The sequence below is a fragment of the Ylistrum balloti genome, unplaced genomic scaffold, assembly GCF_031769215.1.
Source record: "Ylistrum balloti isolate Yb309-2 unplaced genomic scaffold, AGI_CSIRO_Ybal_v1 Utg370502, whole genome shotgun sequence".
Lineage (NCBI taxonomy): Eukaryota > Metazoa > Mollusca > Bivalvia > Pectinida > Pectinidae > Ylistrum > Ylistrum balloti.
This window is the reverse complement of record NW_026782325.1, coordinates 472,779-486,122: the sequence shown is the minus strand read 5'-3', so window position 1 is coordinate 486,122 and position 13,344 is coordinate 472,779. Positions and strand designations below refer to the sequence as shown.

Here is a 13,344-nt window from a genome sequence, read left to right as displayed (position 1 = left end):
TTAAAGTTACACCGTAGATGTACTTTTGGGAAAATTACACCGCAGATGTACTTTGGTAAAGTTACACCTCAGATGTACTTTGGGAAAGTTACACCGCAGATGTACTTTGGTAAAGTTACACCGTAGATGTACTTTGGTAAAGTTACACCGTAGATGTACTTTAGGAAAGTTACACCGCAGATGTACTTTTGGGAAAGTTACACCGTAGATGTACTTTGGTAAAGTTACACTGCAGATGTACTTTGGTAAAGTTACACCGCAGATGTAATTTAGGAAAGTTACACCGTAGATGTACTTTGGGAAAGTTACACCGTAGATGGCCTTAACAACGATAAAATTTAAATTAACTTTCTCATGCAGACATCATCAATGGAGCATTTATAGACCAAATTCCGATATTTATTCCAACAAATCAGAATCCTATTCCTATTTTCTGCCAGCTGATATGTATAATTGTACTACAATTATCTATCTAACTTGATCAACTAACAATACATGTATGTATGGAAACCCACATTTGGTAGTTAGCAAAAAGCTTTGAAATTTCAAACATATAGATGTAATATATTCACAAATCAATAAATTAAAGTAATAATATCTTGGGTAAAGACATCATTTCGCACGAAAGTCATTTTGATCAAAAGCATTACAAACAACCCCAAAATAATCCAGTTCCACTTGAGACTGAGGCTGCTTAAAAACCATTCCAGCAAACCTAAACGGGCCCCTCGATGTATAAAGGGGCCAAGACAGGGTTCTGTTCTGCACAGCCTCTTCTGTTGGATCTCCGTTCGGGTTTTCAAATTTTGCAAAATTTGTCCAATATATTAAAAGTTCGTCTGCCACATGCTGGTCCTCCATTGATAACCTGAACCCTCCGTGATGAACTGATTGAAACAAAAAAGGTATTTCAGCGGCATGGCAGGCTTTGTTTTTACAGTAAGGAACATATCGACTTGTATTTAGAAATTTCCATGGATAATCAAACACGTACAGCCATGTTGCATTCCGTCTTTCGAGATCCCTTGCAATTTTTCTTGTAGGACATGTAAATACAAGATCTGTCGCTAGTTGCGAAAATTCTTCACGTGCATCCGCCACGTTTCTTGGGAAATACCTCAAAAATAAATTCATTGCATCTCTTGGCTTCAATAAAAACAACATGGCCGAAAATGCCCCTCTGCTAAGGGGTGCCTTAAATGTCTTGTATATGTAAGGCACTCCCTCATTGGCTGTCGTGCCGAGCATTACGGGTTTCCGAACAAACACGCCCATCTCAAATGCCGATTGCAAATTCAGTGGAACCTCGTTCCCGTCTAAATGTGGTGCCCATGGCATGAACCGCTGTAGAATAGTTCCTGTTGATGTTGACGTCCTTTTCTGAGCGTCAATTATTTCCATGGGGGATTTTTGTTTCATACATTCAAAATCCTGTGTTGGGCACCCTAACTCCGCACTAAAGCTCCTGCCTTGGTCCAAAGCTTGTTCATATGTTTTGAAAGGAATACTAAACGGTGCGCTCTGTAAAATCGCCCTCTGGAACAAATGTTCCGCATTACCAGAGGTTAGATGTATGGCTGTCGAGGTGGCGCCGGCACTTTGTCCGAATAATGTGACCTTAGAAAAAAACAACAAATATTTTATAGTTATATTCTTATTACAGATCATTTACGATACACAACAAATGAGACATTTGAGACAACTGTTTTAAAGATGTTTTGATGAAGGAAAACAAATTATTTATATTTATTTTCATTACATTTAATCGCATACAAGCGTACTATGTTAACTTACGTTTTGGTGCGATAAGAAATTGTAAATCCCAAATGAATGGATTCTTGACTGTCAAGTGGGACCCTGTTTTAATTCGTTAATAAAAACAAGGTGCGCACATATACATGATTCCTAAACCAAAACAAGTTAATATAATGTCTTTCAGCTTCTAACAAAGTTTTTAGAGTATCTTAAGTCATGATCTAAATAACATCAATTCAAAACAAAACAGTCCTTCCTTAGAAAATTATTGAAACATTGTATCATTCTTCGGAATCAGCATATTATTATCTTCTTCGTGTACAACCAGAAACAAAAAGTAAGAAATTGACAGATTGTCAAAAGAATGATTTCGTTTAAAATCAAACTTTACTCAGTCTAAGTTACCTGTTCGGGATCCCCTCCGAAATTGAGGATGTTGTGTTTGATCCACTGCAGAGCAAGTCTCTGGTCATGTATTCCGTAGTTCCCTATTGCGGCTCCAGGTCCACTTCCGGTTACAAGGAACCCCAACGCCCCTGTCAAACAGAAGAAGCATTACGATACAATGTAAACCTTGCCTTAACATTCTGCAAAATTAAACAAAAAAAACTCTCTATAAATACTAATGATATGAGCATTGCTCGAGACACAGTTTACTGTAACTAACATTTTTCGGTAAGACCGACATCTATAGGAGAACTTTCCGTGTAATTCCCTTTACAGTTTTCTTACAAATTCGTTATATATTTTTTTCATTATAACTCGATACAGCTTGTCCGGTAAATGCACACTACTTGTAGCATGGCACGTTGGAATTAATTGTAAATAGATTGACATGTTTGAAAATCTAGCATGTGCTCGCGTCTGCATTCCTAAAACAAAGACATTGAACAATGTACTTTTGTCATTTATATTCTGAATACTGCGTTGTCCTTGCATTACAAGTTTACAGTTAATACAGTATAGACGGCGATTCCACATTGCAAACTTACCCAGTCTATAGTTGAACGTGACCAGTATGACGTCACCTTTGTTTACGAAGCGTTCCCCGTTGTAAATGTCCGCGCCTGCGGTGTACGATTCAAATCCTCCTCCATGGATGAAAACCATCACTGACTTGTTACCCCCGGGCCGAGCATCCACGGGGACATACAAGTTCAAAAAGAGACAATCTTCCGACATCTGAAACATCAACCTTTATCTCTCACATACCAAGTCTATGATAAACGTAATTTGTGCTAGTTTTTAAGACCAGGAAAATACATATCTCAATAAAATAAGAAAAGAAAGAAACCATATAGGTCATATATTGTGTCTATGTTAGAAAGATTCCGAATGGCAGAAATTACAAGTTGAGGAAGTCAACCATAGGGCGAAACACCAATTTACCAATCAATCCATTCGAGTCAAGAGAACTAAGACACCGATAACGTTTATGAACAAACCACATGATCATTTTGACTAACTTTCCGTAAACTTTAATGATAAGTTTACCACTGTCTATAGGCATAACCTAACCATCGGCTAGTGGTTCTGGGGCAAAGCGAAGAAAATCGCTAAGCGCGTGTATCCTTGTGTTTGTAAAAAGTCAAAGATTTCAAAAACATAATATGCATTGATATGACGTCCTGAGTGAGTTTATGGAATGTAAAGGACACTGAACATGCGAAAGCTCCAACAAAACCCAACGGTCATCTCTCCGAATACGCAGAACACTTTATATTCCACTGCAAGATAGCACATTAGCATGTACATTGTACCTATATATTCTCATTCATACCCAAGGCCGTGATACGACCATGACCTTGATAGGAGGCATTGTATTTATATATATACTTATGTACAATGTATATCTTCTTTCTCCAATATGAAAACTATAATCAGATTTAAAACTAGACATACACACAACATATCAGATTTAAAAGCAAGCTATCTTTCTGAATTCTATTTTTATTTTCAAATGAAAATTTATACCTATTATTATAAATCTATTAAAATGAAACAATTTTCAATAACTACACGTCACACACTCAAACCGTCAAAAAGTGTGTTATGATTCCAATAGTGACTGCAATATAATTTTGTATGATCAAAATGAAGAATTTGGGAGCATTGCCATTGGTACTATGAAATATTGAGGGCGTGATGCCTTACCTGTGGAAGACAAACTCCGGGGACCTCGTCAGCCCCGCACTCTGGTTGGAAACACATAGGACGAGGCTGGGTGGCGTCCCATACCCCGACCCATCTGGGCGGAGGCTGAGAATGTTCCCACCTGAAACATACACCACATTATAATAACTTTTTCATCTTAAAGTGAAATGTTTTGTTATGGACAAATAAACAGAAAAGCAACCCTTTATCACACAACATCATCTCTGTTCGTTGCCGTTATTTGGCTTAACATCACTCTTTCTCAAAACTTTATTTTTCAAATTTTCACGTCAGAAATAAAGGACTTGGCATTAAATAATTTAAGAACGTATGTCCTAAGAAAATTGTGAATTTTTTTGTTATTTTTTAAGCTAAAATTGCGGCTTGAATATTTATATTTCAACACACCAGACTTATTTTTCTATATTGTCTAAACTTTTTTTATTCAAAATCATTCATGTTTAGATACATTTATAAAACTTGTTTTTAATACAATTTATGTCAAAATTTACAACATATAGACAATCAGACAAATTAACGAATATATGACATTTATAAACATCAGTCTTAAAATGATCTATCTTAATACGGCCATTCAACTGTATATATATATGAACTTACATATCTATAATAAACAGAGAGGGTTTCGAGAGATGGAAAATATGTGAAGTTTAACAGTCGCCATAGTAACATCATTGAGAAATTTTAATGTATTTTTTCATTATGCGATTAGATGCTGGAAGTGTTTGATGCTCGTTGCTAGGTTACGTTGCCGCAGACCTATTTCTCCATTTTAGAACGTGTAATCACTTACTTGGATTAACTCAAGATTCATATGGCGGATGTTTACGATGAAAACGAAGACGCGTACTTTTCAGGAGCACGTGCTCTTATTCTCCCTATGCTGTTTTAGCAGTCTCCGTGTTATAAACTAGTTCTTATTTCATCACCGTTTAATCGAATTTGTGTTAGATTTATATCCCATTGACATAGGTCTATTTCCAAAGTCCAGCTTGACTACTTCTTTAGTTCAGGAAACCCCTCTCAAATAAGCGCTAATAATGTTACTTAATAATTTTGAAAACGAGGCAGATTATTTTGGAATAAAAAAAATAAGACATGATGGCGGGCAGAAATGACAACGACAGTAATGATACAGTCATTCAACATCGGATTTTGTTCTGGGTGTGGCAAATGTAATTTGATAACTCCATTCAGAATTACGAAATCGGTGACATTGATTGCCAACATCGCGACCGATTCAGGTGGGAAGCCATTTTTGTTTAGTGACGACCGTGTTTTTGTGCGAATGCGTTATTATATATAATATTTACATATCCAGACTTCTGATCAGCAGGTAAGGATTTCCGTTATATAATTATGTATTATCCTCTTTATGTCTTTATGTGAATATTTTAGCGAAAACCAACTTTCATTGTTCATAAGGCGATACACTTGATATATATATATGCAATAATGAAAAAGTGAAAAAGTCGTTTTTGTCGCTTTAAGTAGTAGTAACTAATAACTGTAAATGAAAAACATGATTTTGATATAAATATTTTAACAAAAATCCAGAAGTCATATATAGGATGGAAAGGAAATTCTACAGAATTGTTAATTCTACCTTTCTGGTGGCGATGCATAAGGTATCCCTTGGAAAACGATAGCTTCCGGTGTGACACGCCCCCTTACCCAACCGTACAATGTCTCGGCATAGACACACATACAGACTGGAACACTCCCAAGCAACACAAATACCCGTAATATTGTTGTCACGTGATTAATCCACATTGTAGTATCCAAGGAAATCCTAGGCGTAAAATTATCCGATATGTAGGAAAAATATCCACTGGGCAGCTTTTTTTCCAAAACGTATGCAGTTGTGAAAAATGAAGAAAAAACAACTGTCCGAGGTCATAACACGACCAAATTAACACTATTTTGCAGAAGTTTTGAAGGAAAACTGATATTCTTGTTCTTCAAATCCGCCAACAGAAAGCACACGCCTTTCTTTTAATGATATTGATTCAATACTTAAAGTTATATCTTCTGACTTATCCTCTAGCGTATCAGAACACGTGTTTTTACATTTCAGTGTGATTCAAAGTCTCCAAGGTGTACGACCTCGTCAAAATCTTTGGTGAGTGGGACGAAGAGCGACGTAAACCATTCATTGACGTTAATTGTCCGGTCTAGTCATCCATCAGACCTTACCATAACGACTTCGGCCCTATACACGTCAGGTTATTTCAGTACCTTTACCTGGCTGGACAGTGGTCATCTACTACCATTGGCGGTAGTCCATGTACTACAACATCTACCTGAGTAAAGTCATTCTGAATACACATGCTCATGGTTTGTGTAATTACATGTGGTCACTTCCGGAACCAATGTCGTCACCAACAGGAAGTTGTTTATACCGTTGTGAACCAAGACGTGGTCTCGGTGTTTTTGAGGTTAAACGGTGTCATGAATTAAATATCTGGGAGTGGAAAATGATTGAGTTGTTAAATATGTATGTGGGTTTGTTTACGTGTATATGGTTATACACATACTTATACCCAGGGACAGTATAAGATAGGGGATTTCCCATTATAAACAATTCACAATAGGAAAAATATCAACAAGATGCTGTATTGCATCGTTTTTTTTTTTTTTTTTTTTCATAACAAGTTCGATGTTGATAATTTTCAAATGAATAGTGTTTCTTTTCTTTTCTTTTTTTTTTTTTTTTTTTTTATTGTTGTTATTTTTTATTGGCAATTTAAGAAATGTTATTTCCCAAAAATTACTTTGCAAATAGCATTTTTATACAAGATTTAACCCAGTTTATCAGTTTAATACAGTTTATCTACATTCATTCATTTATTCAAGCGAAATTCATATCAATGCACGAGAGAGAGGGAGGAATATAAGAGAGGGGAGAGACAGAGAGAGAGAAAGAGAGACAGACATACAGACAGACAGACAGAGACAAACACAGAGAGAGAGGGGGGAAGAGAGAGAGAGAGAGACAGAGAGAGAGAGAGAGACAGACAGACAGACAGACAGACAGACAGACAGACAGACAGACAGACAAGAGACAGAGAGAGAGAGAGAGAGAGACAGAGAGAGAGACAGAGACAGATGAGAGAGAGAGAGGGGGGGAGAAAGAGAGAGAGAGAGAGAGAGAGAGAGAGACAGAGACAGAGACAGACAGACAGATAGTATCATCTTCCATGTCCATTTATACTATAAAGAATAAGAGCCAATTACAACGATATCTAAATTTTATAAGATGATGCTTCCTATCATTTTTTTTCGACAATTGGCGAACGTAAAGTCTAATGATTAAACGGGCATAACATACTCTGTGGATATTCTTATTTTAGAATATTGTATAACGCTACATTACACTTGGTACATTTTCGCAGTCATTTCTAAAAACATTGACAATGTATAAGAATATAAGACTCTTTTCTATATGGGTATGTAGGATAGGGATATTCCACCCGAGGGGTCACAAAATGTGGTAAAACCCGAGGCTTGCCGAGGGTTTTTACCATATTTTGTGATCCCGAGGGTGGAATATCCCTATCCTACATACCCATATAGAAAAGAGTTTTTTCTCTCATTTCTAATCTCATATTATCAAATATTTGCACTCACCTCGCGGTAGCCATCACTGGACGCGGCCATTTTTCAGATTTCTATTTTTTTTCCTTGGGCCATATACATAAAAAATATGCTGAAATAGATTCTCCATCCCCGAATTTTGCAAACTATGTTTGCGGTCGAAAACATAATATGGACTTTGAATGTAAACATCCAACGTCAGTGTTTAACTGTTTTTTCTTCAAGCGGGCTGGGTCAAATACCCTGTCAAATATATCACCCAGAGACATGCGTACGCGTTCAAATATAGTGCCTTAAACACGCAATAAAACAACACTTTTCTTTTTAATATTTACTATTGCTCAATGTATAATATATCATAAACACTTTTTACATCTTTGAACATGTTGGTCAAGTTATTAATACTACTTCACTACCAATAGTAATCTTACAAATCTTACACATTTATGAATGGAATTCTTGGTTTGCTTGTGAGATGACGTCACTTACGTCACACATTTCGCGCCACACCGACAGAAGGAAAGTTAGTCATTGTCACTTTCAATCACACGTGGACGACGGCGGAAAGGCCGAGTCCCCTGGGTTGGTGATGTTGATATTTATAAAACAGTTTTGTTAATACGAGCCTGCAAACAATGACTCCAATCGACTATGCATGTTTGGGATGAAGCGGATGACGAGGACATAGTCGATGAGTGCGCGGGAAAAAACTATGAATTACTCCGCGCGCGAGGCTTTATTACACAGGCGCCTGTGTAATAAACGTCTATCATGACCATGTTTATTGCCCTGGACAGGCCTATCTGACACAGGTGGAAATGAGAGAAACTGTATACATACGCTTCCTTTTTAAACTTTTACACCTTAAAGTGATTGAGTTTTCTCCTTCTTCCATACCCCGCGAGACTTTATATACGTGAACTCATTTTCCCACATTCCAAAATTTCTTGTTTGTGAGAAAAACGTCGCTTTCTTAATAGATCATGGATTTAGCTCTTGGCTTAAATCAATCAATTATCCAGTTATTATCTCCTAATTGTGACTAATTGAAGAGGCAAGCCTTCGGCCTCTGTAATTATAATGCCTTATAACCACCTTTTGAACCACTTCTAGTTTATTATAAAGATACCCTCTGGATAAGTATACACCGAACGTCAATAGATTGAATTAAAGTCTATTGAGCAATTACAGGAACAGCATAACAGCCATTTGAATAAGTGATATTATGTAGAACCATGTACAGCTTGTTTTCTTGATCAATATCAGTTTACTATGTCATATCTTTACAAAAGAAATTTTCATTATAACTTGAATGACACACAATAGGTGTACTATATATTTCTGTCTCGTAGAGTGCAATTCTACTTTTTTGAACGATATGAAAATGGACGTGTTTGATGCTCGTTAGTTTTTGCTTTGTTTTTTCATTGTTTTTTATACCTTGTTCTCATTTGGGAACGTAACGTTACTCTCTTAGTTTAACCAAGATGTCGTCAGTGAAGCAGAAGACGCTTGTTCTTTCGGAACGTCTGGTCTTATTCTTCTTGTACTGTTTCAAGAGTGTAACGTGTGAGTATATTCAATATATATCGTGATATCTTCTTTAGTATATGTTATTTACATAGAACATATGGTTTAGTTCTTGTCCGAAATTATTATTTTAGACTAATCTGTTATTGCCTTGCACTTATGCAATGTTACTTGTAAATGGTGGAGCAACTATGTTGTACGACAATGAAATAAAGAAATGAATGAGTGTTTCTGAAGTACAAACTAGTTTATCGTTTTGTAACAGAAATACATCATATATGATTAGGACGAGTGATAAACAGCTCAGCCCAAAGGCAGTAAGTAGCGATCACGTGATCACGAGGAAATGCCGTCATCCATCACACGCGTTCCAGATATACAGGACATACGATGGAATTCTTATCTTTATGATATATCAATAAGCAGTATATAATACGTTACACAATATACTCCGTTAATAATGGGGTCAACTACTTATATAATTAGATAAAATAGATTACCTATGATGAATTGAACACACGGTACAGTAGTGATATTGGGGTCAAGTTCGTACTTCATTGAAAAGAACAGTATCCGGTAGGGATCATATTAACAGCCTTGTTGGCCAAAATATTCAAACAACGTGCTTCCAGCAAAATTTGGTATTTCTTGAATTTACCAATTACCGCGTCCCTCGTCATCGATATATTTATCTCATTTACGCAATGCACAGTGTATCTGTCGTTCTTTACAGAAGGATTTTTAAGGAAGTGTGTTCAGACATTCATAACGAGAAGCAAACGATTTGATTTTACACGACTTAGCTGTAAATTGTATTGCCTATGTCAATGTAATGAAAACTGTCTGGATTCTGTAGTCATGTCGGCAAGTGGGACCCTGCAGATCTATAAATGGTCATATAGAAAGTGATGAACTGGTGTGATTGTAGTGTGGATTATGATGTGCACAAATTTGTCTTGTCTGCATCCAGCCAGCCCTGTGGCATCCATATAGTTACTTTTACTACATGAGTACAACGTGGTACGGTTTTTTTTTCAACTGTACATATAAATGATTAGTGTGTCCTTTATATCAAACCCATACACATATAGTATATCAACAGCATATTATCGGTGCATATAAGCAGTGGCTAATTTAAAGGACTGGGAATAGGTAAAGGGGTATATACCGGAACGATCGCAAGTGCTGGTGTTGCTTTTGAAACCACACCAAGAAATGTTTACTTTGCGTTTTATAAAAAGTTCAAAATCATATCAAATGTCCTTTACTGTATAATAATGAAGACATATTGCCAGTGATTTCAGCTCACCCTTACAGCTATTCTGTATTTGTGAGTACGAGAAAACAGAGAAACGTTAGTAAATTCGCATTTTTGTATACATCCTCCTTGTAACATACTGTACGTATATTCGTATAATTGAATGGTTGAATGAAACAGTGCTTATACCAAAATTATGCATTTATTTATAGTAAACCAACTACACACGGTATACCAACTACACACGGTATACCAACTACACACAGTATACTAACTACACACAGTATACCAACTACGCACGGTATACCAACTACACACAGTATACCAACTACACACGGTATACCAACTACACACGGTATACCAACTACACATGGTATACTAACTACTCACAGTATACCAACTACACATGGTATACTAACTACACACAGTATACCAACTACACACGGTATACCAAATACACACGATATACAAACTACACACGGTATACCACCTACACACGGTATACCAACTACACACGGTATACCAACTACACACGGTATACCAAATACACACGATATACAAACTACACACGGTATACCACCTACACACGGTATACCAACTACACACGGTATACCAACTACACACGGTTTACCAAATACACACGGTATACCAACTGCACACGGTATACCAACTACACACGGTATACCAACTACACACAGTATACCAACTACACACGGTATACCAACTACACACGGTATACCAACTACTATACCAACTACACACGGTATACCAACTACACACAGTATACCAACTACACACGGTATACCAACTACACACGGTATACCAACTACACACGGTATACCAACTACACATGGTATACCAACTACACACATTACACCAACTACACACGGTATACCAACTACACATGGTATACCAACTACACACATTACCAACTACACACATTACACCAACTACACACGGTATACCAACTGCACACGGTATACCAACTACACATGGTATACCAACTACACATGGTATACCAACTACACACAGTATACCAACTACACACATTACACCAACTACACACGGTATACCAACTACACACGGTATACCAACTACACATGGTATACCAACTACACACGGTATACCAACTACACATGGTATACCAACTGCACACGGTATACCAACTACGCACGGTATACCAACTACACACAGTATACCAACTACACACATTACACCAACTACACACGGTATACCAACTACACACGGTATACCAACTACACATGGTATACCAACTACACACATTACACCAACTACACACGGTATACCAACTGCACACGGTATACCAATTGCACACGAGGTAACTACACACGGTATTCAGTGAGGTAGCCACCAGCTTAAACAAGGCGACTTCATCTCAAAATGACCCTTGCTGGTCAAGGGGCGATAATTCCAGCAAACAAACAAACCAATATACAAACAAGCATATATTCAACAAGCAAAATATTTTGCAACAACTTGACAACGTTCGTGTAGAAGGCAAGTATTTGATTATATTGACGAGTATCATTAACAATACCAGACGAAGAGAGGTAACTCTAATTGTCACGAGAAGGAATGATCAAACTATACAACAGCTGGTGAAATTGTTATCAAACTTTATCAACAGCTGCCAGTGCTACACACTTTCACACATTATCATACGGTGTCCCGAAAGGAACATCACAGTTTTTTTATTTTCTTAAATCCGTGGTCTCGGTTTACTAATGCGTGGCCTTGATTTAGTAATCCATGGCCTTGGTTTAGTAATCCGAGGTCACGGTTTAGTGGTTCTGTGGCTTTGTGGTTCAGATTCTGCTACCAACTATAATATTTTACCAGAAAGAAAAGTGTCTTTGAATTGATTTATTTAAAATAAGAGTTTTTGCATCTTACTGCCGATGTTTTGATATTTCAATTAAAAATTTATTCATGTATTTTATTATTTTATGTTGATGTTGATCTGTATCATAGGACAAAGGCATTGTCCACACCCCGTCTCTAATTGTTCTTCCAACAAAATACATCTCTATTTTCCAGCATATTTCTTGCATGAAGCACAGTAGCTGGTATCAATATGCAGTGAATAAGAACAAAAAATAAGATAATTGGTAGTTATGTGTTATTACAATTTTTCGTGCTGTTCTTATCCCACACAATTCATTGCATTGATGAAGTGTTAATCACCTGGAACAGGCACGACATCTCACGTCACAGAAAACACTTCGTCTGGATCATGTTTCACCAGATTTAAGCCATTAAACTTTGAAATGCAAGGCACAAGCTGACTGTATTTTACCATTAATATGGCAAACAATTTTCAACATTTGATAGTTTTTAACAATAAGGTAAAATACATTTTACATTTATTTTACTGAAGTGGAATACATTTTACACCATAAATATATAAACGTGTTTAAATTGTATATTATTTCACTTAAATGGAAAGAATTTACCTCAGTTGAAACAAAATTATTATACCCCTGAGGTGGGGGTGGGATATACTGAAATCATTTGGTCAGTCCGTCTGTAGATGTACCACAGAAGTCGGACGTTCTCTGTGTGAAATATTGTTATTATACTACTTGAATGGCAGAATTTCTATATACATGTATAACAGTAGAAATCCTGCAATTTAATTACACTATAATAGCTATATTTCAAACATAGAACGCCCGATTCCCGTGGATGTACCAGCTACTCCTCCTAATTTCAACTACTTGATGTATTTCAACTAAACTTGCTGGCAATTAATGATCCATGTGCATAATCTATATTAAACTACATGATGGATATTTCAACATGCGTAGGTAGTTCGGTTATCTCCCCTTTTTCGGAAGTTGGTACATATTACGTAAATTAATCAGTAATTTCCATAGACTGCTTTACTGTTAAATCATGCTCCTCCATAATAAAAAATTACCCCAGTAGTAAAATGATAGCTCTATATGACAGTTTACATCTCACTAGTTTAGATCATGGGGCGAAGCCGCAGACCTGTTGCCATGGAA

The 13,344-nt window shown here is 36.7% G+C and overlaps 1 protein-coding gene across 1 annotated transcript; it reads right to left on the bottom strand.

Annotated features, from left to right (window-relative positions):
* Positions 1–612: 612 nt before the first annotated feature.
* On the bottom strand, positions 613–5,703 carry LOC132555509 (crystal protein-like). The gene is made up of 5 exons (XM_060219857.1): positions 5,537–5,703; positions 3,910–4,030; positions 2,748–2,937; positions 2,161–2,291; positions 613–1,617 (listed from the first exon to the last, which is right to left on the bottom strand). The coding sequence occupies exons 1-5, from the start codon at positions 5,701–5,703 to the stop codon at positions 613–615; spliced, it is 1,614 nt and encodes a 537-aa protein (XP_060075840.1).
* Between the last annotated feature and the right edge of the window lie 7,641 nt (positions 5,704–13,344).